Source organism: Xyrauchen texanus, chromosome 11 (assembly GCF_025860055.1).
Source record: "Xyrauchen texanus isolate HMW12.3.18 chromosome 11, RBS_HiC_50CHRs, whole genome shotgun sequence".
NCBI classification, from domain to species: domain Eukaryota; kingdom Metazoa; phylum Chordata; class Actinopteri; order Cypriniformes; family Catostomidae; genus Xyrauchen; species Xyrauchen texanus.
In genome coordinates this window covers 39,829,097-39,846,373 of record NC_068286.1, presented here as the reverse complement: position 1 = coordinate 39,846,373, position 17,277 = coordinate 39,829,097, and the positions used below count along the sequence as shown (strand labels likewise).

General features: G+C 39.9%; 1 protein-coding gene across 1 annotated transcript in view; it reads right to left on the bottom strand.

Moving 5' to 3' along the window:
• Positions 1 to 7: 7 nt before the first annotated feature.
• LOC127651912 (serine/threonine-protein phosphatase 2A 55 kDa regulatory subunit B gamma isoform-like) overlaps positions 8 to 17,277 on the bottom strand; it is a 37,807-nt gene continuing 20,537 nt past the window's right edge. Inside the window, exons 3-9 of the mRNA XM_052137973.1 lie at positions 11,895 to 12,069; positions 11,465 to 11,577; positions 10,239 to 10,416; positions 8,374 to 8,538; positions 5,968 to 6,137; positions 3,594 to 3,685; positions 8 to 3,367 (exon numbers count right to left, since the gene is read on the bottom strand). Of these exons, the coding sequence (XP_051993933.1) occupies positions 3,076 to 3,367; positions 3,594 to 3,685; positions 5,968 to 6,137; positions 8,374 to 8,538; positions 10,239 to 10,416; positions 11,465 to 11,577; positions 11,895 to 12,069 (1,185 nt within the window). The 3' untranslated portion in view covers positions 8 to 3,075. The remainder of the gene's footprint in view (positions 3,368 to 3,593; positions 3,686 to 5,967; positions 6,138 to 8,373; positions 8,539 to 10,238; positions 10,417 to 11,464; positions 11,578 to 11,894; positions 12,070 to 17,277) is intronic.

The window sequence follows — 17,277 nt, the reverse complement described above, 5'->3', positions numbered from 1 at the left end:
AGGCCATATAATCACATTCCTCCATTAGCTCTTTTATTTTTCCATTAAGTGTCAATAGAATATGTTTAGGCATCATAGATATAGACATTTGTAATACTGGATAATGATAAACATGCTTGTCGGTGTGTATACTTGCATGTATGTGCCTATGTAAGTGAGTGTGTGTGCGTGTGTATGGGAGAGAGTGTGTGCCCTGAAAAAGTCAAGCCATTATTCCCTGGTTGCATTGTGAATGTGAGCACGTGTTTCACTGCATGTCTAAGACTAGAGCATGAGAGAATGTGTAATGGCAGAAAGCTTATCGCCATGGTAACAGTATGTCAGATGGTCATGATGCTGTGGTATTCAGTGAGAGAGAAAGAGAGAAAGGAACAAAGTGTGAGAGAGAAGCGTTGTACAAAAAGTATGTTAACTATAGTGCATGATGTCAGCTGTCAGTAAAAATAAAGAAACCTGATTTGCATTTCCTAAAAGAAATACTAGTGCTTGCAAGGCAGCACAGAAGTAACGTTAAAGTTTTAACCAAGCTTAGGTTTTAAGCTTTGGTTTTGCGTAAACGAAACGCCGCATCAGAGCTGCTTAGGTGTTGCCGTGACACTCAATCTGGGTTTTATGTCAACGGTGTATGAGTATCAACATGACACAAAATTTGCAGCGCAAAGGCTCCTGTATGGTTAACTAGTTGCAAAAGACAAGACCAATCACAAATTAGTGTGCAAATGGAAAAATATGAAAGAACACGTATATGACACTGTCATCGTTGTCAGTTAGATTGTCAATGTAAGTATAAATGGGACAATTTCAAACATTATTCTTACATATTTTTAAATTATGAAACCAAAAATAGCAGGCATACATAAGGCTGAAATTATCTACAGAAAGTTTGTGCATTAGCAGTAGTGGCTAAATGAGCTGCTTTAATACTTGGAGTTTGGGATTTAGAACAAACCCCTGACAAGAATGCATGAGAAACATCAATACAGTACTGCCATGCAAGCACTGTAACAAGAGTAAAAAAAACAAACAACTAAATGAGATAAAGACAGGGAAAGAGAGGGAGAGACTGATTGTAAGAGGCACAGCCCCTGTATATGCACAGAAAAGAGCACTAGACAAATGGGACATGGAAACACGTGAACGACACTGGAAAAGACAGAAAAGGGATGATCAGACAAAGCCAAGAAAAATTAGAAAGCAAGCAAGCTCACTTGTCAATTTTAGAGCACCCCATTAACATCATAAAACTTTAAAAATGAAATAACAAAAGCATGTGTTTGTCAGTTACATTCATTCAGCCTTTGCCATATAGCAAAAACAATCACTGACCTCTGTGTCATAAAGGCTACGCAGACACCCAACACTTCAGTACCACATCTACACCAAACTAACAGTCACCCATTAGGTGATTGGCACCTCAAGAACAATTACTTTCATGTACTTTCTACAGTGAATAGGGTGTTACATGTACACCTGTGTGGTCTTAAAGATAGCAGGCTTCAGCTGTTTTTCCAGATGTCAAGGTGCACTTAGTAAATTTTAACAGTAGCATACTTTTGAAAAATGTTTAAAATGATGTACACTCGCATGAGATGAAAACTGCTAAATCAGCTATATCAGCTTTTTCACATCAGAGAAAAATACAATAAGATGACCAGCCAAATGCTATTCAATTTATCTGGGTAACCCTTATATTATTTACCACTTTTGGTCGGTTAGTTCATCCAATTAATAATTTCATAATTTACTCACCGTTATGCCATCCCACATGTATACAGTTTTCTTTCTTCTGCTGAACATAAACACATTTTTTTAGAAGAACTCTGTAGGTGCATACAATCTGGGATGCCATGAGGGTGAGTAATTGATGAGAGAATTTTTATTTTTGGGTGAACCATCCCTTTAATAAATGAAACACGGGTGGCAAATACGTCTACAATAGCATCTGGTAACTGATTTTGGTTTTGCATGATGCTACATCCATGCCGTTAAGCATCAGCATAAGGCCCAAGACCACTGTTCAATCTACCAGTGAAACAAAATTAATAACTAAACTATTTTTTTATGTTCACCTTTAAAAATGTATATCAAATATACTGTAAATATACCAACTGATTTCCCATGTTTTGCAGTATTTCTCTCATTGTTTCTGCTGTCACAAATTGTTCCCACTTATTTTCTTTACATGATTGAACTTTTTTGAGGGATCAGTACAATCAAAATATAGAGTTTTTGATTGCAAAATTTCTTTCTTTCCACATAGGTCTAGATGTTACACATTACAAGGTGTAATCCAGTTAAAACTGTTTTTTTGATGAAGTGAGTTTCCTGAAGGAGCATCCATCAGATCTGTGTATATTCCAGATAAATACTGGAATTTGAACCTCTTTTAAGTGTGGTATAGTGATTCGGTCTTCTAGGCATCCGTGTCTCCACAAATGATCAACGCAATGTGAAGAAAAATGAGTGCTCGTGTAGAAGATGCATTGTGGGATAGGTTTTTGGGAAGCACGTGATAGGAAGACTGCTCAGAGCACTCTTGTTACCATGACAACTGAGTAACCTGTTTCCATGGCAACTTGGCATGGTGGAGTGGAGCTGTCTTTTTCTTGGTCTTCAGCCCAAAGTCACCACCCCTTATTCCTGTATGCTGTCAGTCACAGATCAGCACATTCTGGGATTGGTTGACAACACCATCAATCACTTTTCAAAGGAGTCCAGGATTGGCTAACCATGCAGTCAATCAAAAATGTCATGTACCATAGCTAATTTGCATCATTCTTGGTGGTGTAATAAACCAGAGAGTTATTGGTTACACATAAATGCTCCTCCACCTGTGCAGTTCTCTTCTGTTGGAATGGCGTAACTGTAAAGTCCATATGAGTACTACAGGAGTTTGGCAACTATTTCCTTCTCCACAGGGCCAATAATACATGTTTTGTAAATTATGTTTTGAAAGGATGAATTTGAGTGCATACATGTGTGTGTTTTATTCACAATTTTTTTCTTTTTCTTTTTCTTTTTTTGTGTTGTGGCCCTGTGAAGATCACCATTGCTTCCCCTGAGTGAGTTCTTATGTCACTGGTTTTCTGCGTTGACCCTGTCCTGAAAGATATATAGGTTGTTAGTGGCTGCTATGGCAATGATGTTTTCGGCTGGGTGCCAAGCCATGTGCAGAATCTTTTTACTGAAGTCCAGACTGTCAACACCCACATCACCCCGGCGCCGACGCCCCCCGGTGTAAATGCGGCGAGTCCGCAGCACGGCTCGCGGTTTACTGCTCTCACGCCACGCCTCGAGGGTCACACCACGACCGGTCTCTCGATCAAACATCCGGAAAAAACTGTTATACGCTCCAGTCATGATTACACTTGATGGGGGCACAATGAAAGGCAGCAAAACATAATGGGAGCATGAAGCGAGAATGAGTGAGAAAAAGTTCAACAACAAATGAGGAGATCAATGGATGAAAAAGAATATAACAGAAATGCAATGGAAGAAGAGAAAGAAGTTTTGAGTAGAATACAGGAAATATGATAATTGTATAATCTAAATAAGAAACCTCTATAATCATCTGAAGCCTCAGAAATTCTTACCTGTCTGTACTATTCCAGACACACTCAAACTTGTCAAAGATGCAGTCGTTTTCATACAGGGAGCAAAGTTTACTTCTTAGGTACTCATGAACCTGGGAAGGCAAGAATTTCTAGAAGTTTACATTTTGTGAAAAAAAAAAAAAAGGCCAGTGGTGCTGAAAATATAAAAGTTACCGCCACAATGCTAGGATGTGACGATGCAGTGCTACTAAACATAATAGCAAATATGGGCCCTATTTTAAGAGTGCTATGTCTGCAGCGAAGCACTAAGTGATAAATCATACGCACAAAGTCAGTGTGCATGGCCATGAAGTTTTTATATTTTTGTGCAAGTATGTGCTAAGTCTAGGTGCATGTGGGTTGGTGAATTCATGCGTGCAAAGTGGTATTTAATTCTGAGGTTCAAAATACATTAGACCTTTTACGCACTTCCGCATTTTTCGACCGGAAATACGTCAATGAAGTGTATTAGAACTTCCTGTTATCGTAGTGGCAGATACGAAAAATGGCAGAGTCGAAGAGTCGCAGTTTCTGTTGTGTTCCTGGCTGTTCGTCTTCCACCCATAAACAGCCCTACCTTTCGTTTCATTCTTTTCCTGTCGATCCAAACCTGAAACCCAAATGGATGCAGGCGATCCGAAGAGAGGAAGGGAACAGTTTTGACATAAAAAGAGGTAGCACCTATGTCTGCAGCCGGCACTTCGCTCCGGAGGATTACGTTGGTGGCTGTGTCATTCGTCGCCTGAAGAGTGGTGTTGTTCTGAGCCTATTCCCTTGGAACAATTTTACTGCTCCTTTGAGAAGGGAGTCAGTATATGACAGAACCATCAAACGTCAGTCTAGTATCCAGCTATGCTGTGAAGATAGCACCATGGTGGCTAAGGCAGTAAGGATGGATCACGACTACGTGACACACCCACCTGCAGGTAAGATTGCTCATAATGTGTTTAGTAAGTTAACGCTAGTCAACTATGTGTACCGTTAATGGATAAATGCATTTCTAACTGAATAACTTAACCCTTGTGCATCAATTAAACCGGCATTCTGTCTATAGTCAAACCTCCAGTTTGTGAGGCTCCTCGCTCTTCCTCATTGACCTGAAGCATCTACCTCTCACTACAACCTGTCCCTGGAGTATATTTGATACTATAACCGCATGCAACAAGAAAATATTACGTGTTATCTCACATAGAAATACACAACTTTACTTCGTAACGTTAACGTTAAGTCACAACACAATGTCAGTAACATTTACCTAGTACAGCTTCACCAAATTACTGGTTATGTTATCTCATACCCTCTCACTTAAACATACACACGACATATTCACTGCGATGTGTTATACCTTATATTACAAATTCACAACACCTAAGATTTACCATTAAGTTACTTACTTTACAGTTAATGTTAACAGAGTGACCGGTGATATGGTTAAAGCTAGCTATAGCAATTTCTTGATTTCTTACCTTGGTAATTGTGGATAAACTCTTTGTGGAAGAATTTATATCCCTTGTCCAGTTTGTTCCCTTTAGTGGACGAATGTATCTCCACACTCTTCACCACATCGGCGCTGGTGAACTTCGGAAGACAAGTCAGGCTAGTTGAAAACACTCTAACGGTAGCTGCCATTTATCCGTCAACAAAGCTTACACCGGAACTGGGTTTATGCTTCCTTGACGTATTTCCGGTTTTTGCGTAAATGGTCTATACAGTCTGTGACTATATTGTCGTCTGCACAGCATTTCTGGAACTTTTGGTTCTCGTCCTGCTCGCCCATGTCTCATCTGGTTGAAATATGCATTCCTTCTCTTCCATTGTTCATAGTTTTTTAATGTATATTTCTTATTTATTTCTCTTTTTAATGTCTTCTGTTTAATTTCTATACAGCATCCTTGAGATTCGGAAAGGCGCTAAACAATATAAAAAGCATATTGCCATACAATCATATCTACAGAGACACAAAAAATGGCTATTATTAAAAGTGATCGATAGCTCTTTGACATCATCTGCTGGTGGAATTCTCAAATTGCAAATGCAGGAACAGACATTAGACTTTGTGCAGAGACTAGATGGGGTCCTCAAATGTCTTAGCATAATGTCCTATTTCTCAGGAAAATAGCAAATTGTGCTCTGTGCCACTTCATTAACATACAATAAACCCACAGTTTGTGCGCCTACACCCACAGATAGCACAAACACTCCCACACACGCCCACTTGCGCTGTGTGCTGGTCCAAAAATTGCACTTAGAATCAGCACTCCAATGAAAATTGGATAAGAAGTAGCGCACGGATGTTGCATGTAGTGCTGTGCCTAGCGCATTCTTGAAAATAGAGCCCATAGTGTAATCAGCATGTTACCCTCTGTGTTCTCACCTGATAGGTCTCCAATGGGCCCTTCTCCATATGGAGGTCCCAAACCTTGACAGTTAAGTAGTCTCTGGTGAGGAGATATCGTCCACTATGGCTGAACTTGACATCAGAAACCGATGAGATGATCTCAGAGAAGAAAGAACGATTGCCTGGGTCCTCTGGCTCCTCGAAGACTGAGGTAGAGAAAAGATGCAGATTCAAACTGTGTTCAGATTTACTTGAAATAATTAGAATAGGGAAGCTTTTATCAGCTTATTGCAATAACTTTGCATTGATGAGCTAGCTTCACAGTTTACACTCTAGCCTTCAGTCACCAGGCATTTTGTGTCAATCAAACGCTGCTTGGCAACGGTTTAAATGGTTTTACATGTAATGATGCAATGAAAAGCCTTTAACAATGTGGTCTGCTTGTCTATTAATGCTGCTATAAGTGTAAATCTCACTACAGTGCTACTAAAGTGCTACAGTGCTAATTGCCCCAGCAGCTAGTGCAGCTGATCTTCTTAATTGTTTTCGATTTCAGTGCTTCCCTGCTGTCATTTTTAACTAAGCTACTTCCAGCAGGTTCTGTCTAAGTCAGTTTCAAGGGCATAATAAAACTCAGAAGGTGGAAACAGGGATTCATGGCAACTTGAGGTTCATTTATAATATTAGTAAGATTTTTTTTTACACAAAAAAATGTCAAATATTTGTAAAATATGATCATTTTCCACCTTCATTCTGTCAGAAACACTCTGTTTTGGTGATTCTTCTCCTATAAAGGAATGAAAATGATCTCATTATTAACTCACCCTCATGATATACCAGGTGTGTATGACTTTCATTCTTGACCAGAAAACATTTGAAAAAAATTAGTAAAATATGTTAGCTCAGTAGGTCCTTAAAATGCAAAATGACAGTGATTTATCTTTTGAAGCTCCAAAAAACACAGTCAGCATAAACGTCATCCACATGACACCAGCTGATAATGTCTTAAGTGACACAATCGCTTTTGATGTGAAAAAGATAAACATTTAGGTACTTTTTTAACTCTAAATCATGCATGCATGCTGCAGCATTGCATATGATCGCACTGGCATTTGAAACGTGAGAACTGACACACTTGAGTCACAGCCGGAAGAGCAGTGCTGTTTACAAGCGAGAAAGAGGAATGCTGTACAATAACTTGGTTGGTTTTGGTTTATATTTGTATTTAGTGTTTCTAATCACAATGATGCATGTGTGTTCTTATCAAGGATGTCTCAACTGAGTGGAGAACTTGAGATAACGTCGGTATCATGGTAACGGTAATATGTCACATGAAAGAACAATCTCCACCCTCTCATGAAGCTTACCAGAAGTGATAATTAATACGTCAATAAGTACTTAAATGTAGATTTTTTTTCCCACCAAAAGTGATTGTATCGCTATAGAACACATACATTTTTGGGTGAACCATCCCTTTAAAACATGACAGTAAACACCCACTGTTATGATTGGCTCTCTGCTCTTGACTGACCTGCCATCTCACTGCCAAAGAAAATGTGATTCCTTCTGTCATGACCCATTTAAAGATAGTTGTATGAAAGTAATCTATGCATCATTACGATTTTCAACACAATAAGTTGTACTTTTTAAAACAAAATGTAAGTGGCTTTCACAATTGCCGCAGGAATATACATATTATATGCACAACTTTTAGAGAATATAGTTACCCTTATGACATCCCAGCGGAAAAATCTTAAATTGAGTGCAGCAGATGAAAGAAAGTCATACACATCTGAGATGGCATTAGAGTAAATGATGAAAGAATTTTCATTTTTGGGAGAACTATTCCTTTAAATATATACACCATAGTTAGAAATTCTGACTTCTAGATGATATCTTTAAACTATACATTTACATGTGAGTGGTACTTGCCATCACAATGCTAGGGTGTTCTTAGTGCTTCCCAGGATATTGCTATGCAGTTGCAAGGGTGTTCTGAGTGGTTACTAGTTTGTTACTTACTAGGCCAAGTCAAGATTGCCCACCCCTGTCTCTATAATATTCTGATTTCTAGAAATGCCTCTGGTCTATCCTTCATTGTAAATTTGTGGGATTTTTCCATTTGTTTTGTCATTTGCCATGCAAAAATCAAAAGTCTAAATGTTCAGAAAAGTAATAGCACACCACTCTTCAACAAACCGCATGAATTGGATATCATTCATGTCTGTAGAACAAACAATGCTGGATTATTTACACGCCAAAGTATAATACTTGCCATTAGGGGTTATCAACAGTAGTGTGAGAAATAGTAATAGTGATGATTCCTTTAGCAAGCACCACTAATACATATGAAATGAGAGAGTACAGACTCTGCAGAGTAATATTAGAGCGTTATATGTAACATCATATGTATCATACATTTACAAAAATGCATATACTTACTTTTGGAGTGCTTGTCACAGAGTGCAGACTCTCTCATGTCACAAAGGCGTAGAGTGCCCTTACTACTGCTATACACAAACAAGTGACAGTGGTGTGGATGGAACTCCGCTGCTGTTATCACCTCTGTCAAGTCCTCCATATTGGCTGGCTTAATATCCACAATGTCTGGGAGGGGCAGTTGTCAAGGGAAGCATCTTATTAACTGTTCTGAAAGCTTGTACATAAGAATACGAGTATAAACAAATTGGGTGATAATTAAATATTTTTTTGACCATAATTGATCATAACTGTGTGATCTTGGATTGTGGAAACTGTGAATTACAATATACAGTACTTGTTAGACCAGCGACAGTCCCAAAGGAGCAACCTGGAACTGCCTTACTCAAGGGTGTTGTTTATGATTCATCCCTTGTGGGGTTTAGACCTCCAATTTTGTTTTTGCCATTTTAATGATAGGGGTAGATTGAGAGGAGATAGGAAGCAATAGAGAGGTAAAAATAAAGCAGAATTGGGATCAGGAAATGATAGGAGTCGAATCAGCCACAGCAGCTCAGGTCTAGGCTACAATAACAAAAAAATCTATCAATATTTTGAAAATTAAAATGTTAGAGTTCTAAAGTACTAAATAAGGTTAATATAAAACTAAGATCACATAGGGTTCACAGCTAAAAGCACATTCCGACAGTGATAGCTTATCAACAGTATAAAGATTTCAGTTGTTTTTTATTATTCTGTTCACACATGCATACAGACTCAAATTTCATGCATGCACGCACACTGCGAACATTGCTCCTGAAGGTAGCTATTATGAGATTTAGAGGAGAGTGTTTCCTTGGTGAATTATTTAAATGTTTCCATAGATATTTCTTTTCTAGGTCAGCGCCCTGCTCGATGTCTGGAACACAAAAACTCTCTGGCTTCAGCCCAGTTTCAAGACTGAATACACAGAAATGTAAGCCATCCAGTGCAGGAACATAACAATTTTTCAAGCTCTTAGTTCATACTAATTAGATCTCAAGGATGCAACATTATGTCCCAATTATTATGTACTGTATTATGTTGTAGCAATTTTCTTGGTGCTTGGTTTAAAGAGACATAATGGGTAGGGTGTATTTCTTCTTTTTCTTTCTGTGCTTCTCTCTTGTGTGTGTGTGTGTGTGTGTGTGTGTGTCGTGTGTGTGTGTGTGTGTGTGTGTGTGTGTGTGTGTGTGTGTGTGTGTGTGTGTCTCTGTGCTCGTGTACACGTGAATAAGACTTACAGAGCCAGAATTTTGACTGTCTGCATTAAGTCTGGTCTATTTTGTAGCCAAGAATCACCCACTCAGACAGGCAAAGACCATCTGATTGATAGGTAAAGCGACCGATTACAGTTTCACTTTCAGGGGAGTGCAATTGATTGACACGCAATTGAGTGGAAGAACGCTCAAATAATGGTGCAGCGGTCTGTGTGAACGGTTGTAAAGACAACAGCTGAGAAATTCCACAAAAATGTGTATAGACTTTAATAGAAATCGATTATACAGACATAACTCAGGGGGCAAAGCAGTATATACAAATCTTAAACAAAACCCTAAATGTCTTTCAAAGATTATATGTCACAAACCTCACACACTTTGAAAACCACTGATTTGTTCTTCCTAAGAATTGTATCAACCAAGTACCTTGTAACACAACATTGTTTCCAGCCTGACTGATAAAAACCTGTGCACCCTCACCCGAAAATTGTGTAGCAACCAACAAATCAGATTATAACTGGTGATTTCAGTCAGCTCTTTTCACTTTTGTTTGCGGTATGCATTATATAGTCAGTCAACTGTCAATGGGTGTGCATGGGAGGAATGAATAGACCTAGACATGAAGGATACTGAAGCTTCTGTCTGTGATGTCCAAGTGCCACATGTTGATTCTGAGATCATCCGCAGACAGATAGGTCTCCCCATCGCTATTGACTGAGATAGAATTGACATGGTAGGTGTGGCCGTTAGCAAAGATTCTCCTGGGCCGCACCTCAACCATCAGGTCAGCGGGTTTCAAGACTGGCACCTTGAAGTAAATAGATTAAGGCATCTGACTAAGGAAATCACCTCAAAATCCTTGTAACACTATATAGTGACTTTACTTAAAGGGATAGCTCACCCCAAAGTTAAAAGTCTCTCATCATTTACTCACCCTCACGCCATCCCAGATGTGTTTGACTTACTTTAGTTTGTAAAACACAAACTAAGATTTTTAGAAGAATATATCAGCTCTGTTGGTCCATACAATGCAAGTTAATGGTGACCAGATCTTAGAAGGTCCAAAAGAGGACATAAAGACAGCATTAACGTAATCCATATGACTCTAGTGGTTAAATCCATGACTTCTAATACTATATAATATGTGTGGGAGAGAAAAAGATCAATATTTAAGTACTTTTATCTATCAATATCCACCTTTGACCAGCCCCAACCAGAGGGTATCTGAATTTGAAAGTTACTTTCACACCAGAATGTGGAAGTGAAAGTGTAGGTTTACAGTAAAAAAGGACTTAAATATCTATCTGTTTCTCACCCACACCTATCACATTACTTCAGAAGACATGGATTAAACCACTGGAGTCTTATGGATTACTTTAATGTGGCCTTTTTGTGATTTTTGGTGCTTCAAAATTCTGGTCACCATTCACTTGCATTGTAAGGACCAACAGAATATTCTACTGATATACTTATATAAATCTTTGTTTGTGTTCTGCAGAAGAAAGTCAGTCATACACATCTGGGATAGCATGAGGGTGAGTAAATAATAGAAGAATTGTAATTTTTGGGTGAGCTATCCCTTTAATAAATCATGAAAAACTTTTACACAAGGTCAGAAGTTCATTTACAAGTCAATATGAAAACATATAAAGTTTCATGACATTTTAATGTATCTGAATGTCTATTGACTACTGATCTGTAAATCATTATATAATGTAATGAGAGTTTTTCATTAAATGTTTGACCAAAATCAGTGACTACAACAAATGCTATATCACACCAGTCATACACAAGCATGAATTGGATAAGCTATCCATCATTCAACGGTTAACCCAATATGCCAGCTGTGAAAATACCCGTAATGAGGTCACGGTGGAAATGTCCTTTATTCGCCCTTCTTCGTCTTTCAGATTATAGCCCTCTGGCCGCTTGTCTCTCTCACTCACCTTCCAAAGCTTTATTGTTTTATCTGTTGGAGTTTACATACCACATCAATGAAAAACCATTTATTTTTATGTAACTGAAATGAACTGGTCACCTTGCAAGGCCAATTTATCTAACTATGATACTATTATTATGTCTTATATTTGAATGGCAGATTCATGCAAGTGATAATTTCTTAGAAAGTGTAATGCACTATTTCAGTCTAGTGTTTTATATTGATCTATAGCACAGATTAATCACAGACCAAGATCTATTCCATTTATTAACATGATGATATCCTACTTGGTCAAATATTAGACTAGTTTTAACCACTGATGGGTAGACAGACAAAGGTTTGCTTACCGTTGGTTGATAGGAGAAAGTGGGCAGCATTTTGTTGTGGCAGCCAGCAGATTTTGTTGATCTTCTCCTCGATTTCTAAACTCTTCAGATAGTCAAAGTCTGGCTCGTGACTCTGGAACGTACTGTAGACATTATACTCACCTGATTCTCCCAATTCCTCAGGTTCATCTTTAGACTGTTACAAGAAAGAACACACAAATACATAAACACAGAAATACACACCACATAAGCAGCAAAGGCAAAATTATAGAATTCTGAAATGCATTAATCATATTTGTGTTGAACATTAACAAATATACAATATATACAGTACATTATATAACTGAAGGTGATACAACACCTATGAAACAAAGTCTAGTTTTAGTTATATGTGTAATGCATAAATATATGTCATTTCCTTGTGTGACAGGATAAAAGAGCTAGGTTATTGGTTTATTAGTGGATGGGTGGAAGACCAATGAGGTGGTAGCACCTTTAGTATTTAAGGACCTTTATTTTGACGTCAGTTGACGTGTCTTGCTGATTCTGGGCTCCCCCCTCTCCCCCTTGGCATTTCCTTTCCCTGTTACGGTGGTTTGCAGGTATGTTAAAGCTAGTAGCATTTTGCAATAGGCTGGACTGCTCTGTTGTAATATGTACTGTTTATAGTTTGATTCACAGCATTGCCGGCGACATGGGCATTGGGAGGAAGGGCGGCTGTATGTGATCACAGGTATGTGCGGCATTCTTGGTAAACTTTACTAGCGGTTATAGTAGTTACGATGTACTGCTCTCGCTAATAGTAAAATAGCGGGTGTGTGGGTGCTGGCTGACAGATTGGGCTGCGGCGCTTGGAGCAATCATACAGCGGACCGGTGGATGTTGTTTATTTAAAATAAACCAGGCTGTGGCGCTTTGAGTAGCCACATAACAGGCGGTTGGTGTTCACTTGGAGACACTAAGTATTTCGTTCTTTTTTTGGTTTGAGATTTTTTTTAGACTTTGTTTAATATCTGGTGTTGCTGGTGTTAAAGGGAAAGGGGACTTCACCATCAGTAAACTTTATCCAGTGTGAGGACCATACCGGAGATGCCGCTGCTGTTTTGCTATCGGATCAAATTTCTTATTTTCGTTTGTTTGTTTGCTCCGCTGTGCTGAGTTTACCGCTTAGCAGGTTGGTTCTTTTGGGTCAACCAACCCACGCTCTGTGTTACTGCTTGTGTGATGTACGATTGATTTGACTGGTTAAGTGTGTACATTTATTTGTTTGTGTTTGTAGGATTTTTTTCTTGTAATTACTGCGTGTGGATTATTAGGGCCCAAGCCTTGAAAAGGCAAGGCCCTATTGTTTTCGTTAGGATGACTATGATTATTATTTTTTTTACGACTATTGGGGCACTTTTGGGGCTCTTAACGTGCTCGAAAACTCTTGAAACTTTGCACACGGGTCAGAACCCATGGCCATTAGGGCCAGGCTGAAGCTGGTACCTGGGCGTGGCAGGGGGGCTCGACGGCGCCCCCTGGAACGGGGTCCGAAAACTTGGTCCATAAATCAAACACGCTTGCATGTAATAATATGAAACTCGGTACACATATAGATCTCATCGTTTCATATATCCTTCATACTTTTACTTTTTACCTCAGCCCAACAGGAAATTGTCTATTTAGGGTTTTTTGGAAAACGCATGCAATGGAATTTGAAATACTCCTCCTGGAGAATTCCACCAATCGCCACGAAACTCGGTCAGCATGAAGTCAAGACATTGAGGTTGAAAAATTGCCGGCGGAATTTTGATATGTCGAACGGTTTGGCCGTGGCGAGGAAACGAAATGATGGCGTGAAAAGAGAAACAGGAAGTGTGTTATAACTTCTGCATACATTAATTGATCTCGATGAAACTTCAGCAGTGTGTTCGCTGTAACAGGCCGATCGCATGGATGTGACTATTGTGAGTCAAAGTTATAGCGCCACCAACTGGCAGAAGGACGTGTGTCACTTTCAAAATGCTTTGAAATCACCCTCTTATTTTTACCCGATTTACTTAAAACTTTTGGTGTGTAATGTAAACACACGGCAGATGTAGACATGGGAAAGGATTATTGATATCTTAAACTGTTGTCGTGGCAACGCTTCAAACTTGAATATTCTTTTTTTTATGCTTTTGAGACTCTTAGCATACTTGAAATTGCATGAAACTCAACAGACACATCACATTTATTAGCCAGTAGACATGTGCAAAGTTTCAGAAACGGGCGTGGTGCAGGGGCTCAGTAGCGCCACCTTTTGACAAAAGTGGGGGGGTTGCTTTACACTTTGACCCACAGTCACAAAACTCAGTAATTATATTGTTCTCATCGAGCCGGACAACTTCCTAATTTACAGTCATTAGCTCAGACCAACAGAAAGTCAGCTATTTTGGTTTGAATGTGGATGTTTTGGAGAATTTTCTCTCCCTCTCTCACTGACCCTACGTCTCTCTGTGTCTGTGGGGAGGGTGCTGATTTTGCTGAAGAGTGAAAATGCTTTTATTTTAGTTTTTCAAGGTTTTGGGGCCCTTAACGTCCTCGAACACTCTTGAAACTTTGCACACGGGTCGGAACCCGCGGCCATCAGGGTCGGACCGAAGATGGTACCCGGGCGTGGCAGGGGGGCTCGACAGCGCCCCCTGGAATGGGATTCGAACACTTGTCCATATATCAAACATGCTTGCATGTAATGATATGAAACTCGGTACACTTGTAGATCTCATCGGGCCGAACAAATTTCGTGCTCTAAGTTTTACGCCAGCCCAACAGGAAGTCGGCTATTATGGGTTGTTTGGAAAGACATGCTCTGGAATTATATATATTCCTCCTAGAGAATGAATCCAATCGCCACCAAACTCGGTCGGCATGAAATCAAGACATTAAGGATGCTACATTCCGGACGGATGTTTGATATCTCGAACGGTTTGGCCGTGGCGAGGAAATTGATTTAGGACTAAAAATGGACACATGAAGTGTGTTATAACTTAGTTAGTTCTATCTACAGTTACAAAACTCGGCGTGTATATTGTTCTCATCAAGCCGAACAACTTCCTAATTTACAGTCATTAGCTCCGACCAACAGAAAGTCAGATATTGTGGTTTGAATGTGGATTTCTTTAAATTTTTCTCTCTCTGAGTGACCCCTCCCGTTCAGTGTTTTTTCTCTCTGTGTCTCTCTGACAGACAGAATGGCCCTGCCAAATTTTTTGTGTGTGGGAGGGAGGGAGGGAGGGGGTTCTCTGTTGGGTGAGATTTGCTGTTTGATTGTTTTTCAAGGTTTCTGGGACTTTTGGGGCCCTTAACGTGCTCAAACTCTTGAAACTTTGCACAAGGGTCAGAACCCTTAACTTAGTTAGTTCTATCTATAGTTACAAAACTCGGCGTGTATATTGTTCTCGTCGAGCCGAACAACTTTCTAATTTACAGTCATTAGCTCCGACCAACAGACAGTCAGATATTTTGGTTTGAATGTGGAACACATTGCAAATGAACTTTGAAGCTCCAAAAGCACATAAAGGTAGCATTAAAGCAAGGAAGTGTGTTATAACTTCTGCATACATTAACTGATCTCGATGAAACTTCAGCAGTGTGTCACATAGATGTGACTATTGTGAGTCAAAGTTATAGCGCCACCAACTGGCAGAAGGAAGTGTGTCACTTTCAAAAAGCTTTGAAATCACCTTATGTCTCAAGTGAACAAACAGACCAACAGAAAGTCAGATATTTTGGTTTGAATGTGGAACACATTGCAAATGAACTTTGAAGCTCCAAAAAGCACATAAAGGCAGCATAAAAGCAAGGAAGTGTGTTATAACTTCTGCATACATTAACTGATCTCGATGAAACTTCAGCAGTGCGTAAATTATAATTACATTAATAAACCTGTTCAGAGACCTCCGGATAAATACTGGCCTTCTGGATTAACACGTTTAAGTGCTGCAAAAGATATTGACCTATGACATCAAAAATTATTCTACATTTGAATTACCTCATAGATGTGACTATTGTGGTTCACGGTCATAGGCCCTGTCCCAAATGCACACTTCATATGAATTTTCAGTCTTGTGTACTTATTTCTTGTGTCCATTAACTCCATGAGACCGGGTGTCTCATTTTTCATTTTAGGTATCGGAAGGGTGCTCACGCATACTTTGTGGTTGATATGTGCCCTCCATGCGCACTTTTGCAGAGCCCACGCTGATGCGAGCTCTACAGCACACGTCTTCTCGACGGTCAAAGCGAGGTTACGTTATTGCCCATCGTGCACAGCGACCCTAAAGGCACGGGGGTAGCGGTGCCAGCAGCGACCCTAAAGGCACGGGGGTGGCGGTGCCATCGGCTTGGGCCCGCCATCGCTGCTTGCAGCTATATTTTGTTATTGGTTTCTTTATGGTTTTTGTGTTATTTATTTTTTATATATTGGTACATACTAATTGATGTTTTCGTTGTACAACTCATTGTAACCGTAACCACGCAGGCATTGCTCGTTGATCGGCCTTATCTGGACAGGCGGCTGGGGCGCCTTTGACGTGCCAATCATTGTGGTTGTACATTTCATTTAGGTTGGGGGGGTTTTGTAATATAACTTCTCAGTTAATTATTATTTGATTCTCTTCTTGTGTCTCCAGGAGCCGGTAGGGGTTCGAGGTGGAACGGGGGAGGCCGGCTGCCTTTCTTTAGAGGTGTGTGTGTGTGCTTCACAGTGTGTGATGTGTATTAACACAATTGCTTTGCAGTGCCTCGCTGTCTGATTTTGGGGTGAATTTAAGTGGGTTTGGACGACCTCTGAGTGTGCCTGGCCTGCCTTGTTCCTGCGAGGCCTGCCCTGGAGAAGTATTTTTCTATGGTGTGTTTTTAGTGATGTGTCTTTTAACAAAATAAAGTATATTTTGTATTGTTACCCCTGTCTCACTGGCTTATATCTTCGCCCTCAGTGGGTAATACTTACCTGTGTGTTCTTCCTTGGAGTATTTCCCTGGCTCTCCACCAGGGTGGCGTAGTCTGATTTGCAATTAAAGTGTAATTGCAAATTTCTTGTGCTTACCCGCGTCACATTTTGGCGTAGTCGGCAGGATTTGCCTGGTAGGGCGAGGATGTTCTGAAGTGAGACTGGGGTGTAATTGTGTTTGAGTGGATATTTTTGCCTGTTTGTTTTTGTGTTTTTTTTTTTTTTCCCCAGAGCAAAACAGCAGCGTGCGTCTTATTTCTCGCAAGACTGTATCCCTTTTTCGGGATTTTGTGGCTTTTTCTCTTTTAGGGTGAGTATAGCGGACGAGTATGGAGGAGGAAATGCAGGAGTTGCGAGAATTAGTGGCGCAGTTGCGAGCAGACAATGACCGGTTGCGTCGTGAGCAGGTCCCAGGTGAGTGGCCGGGCC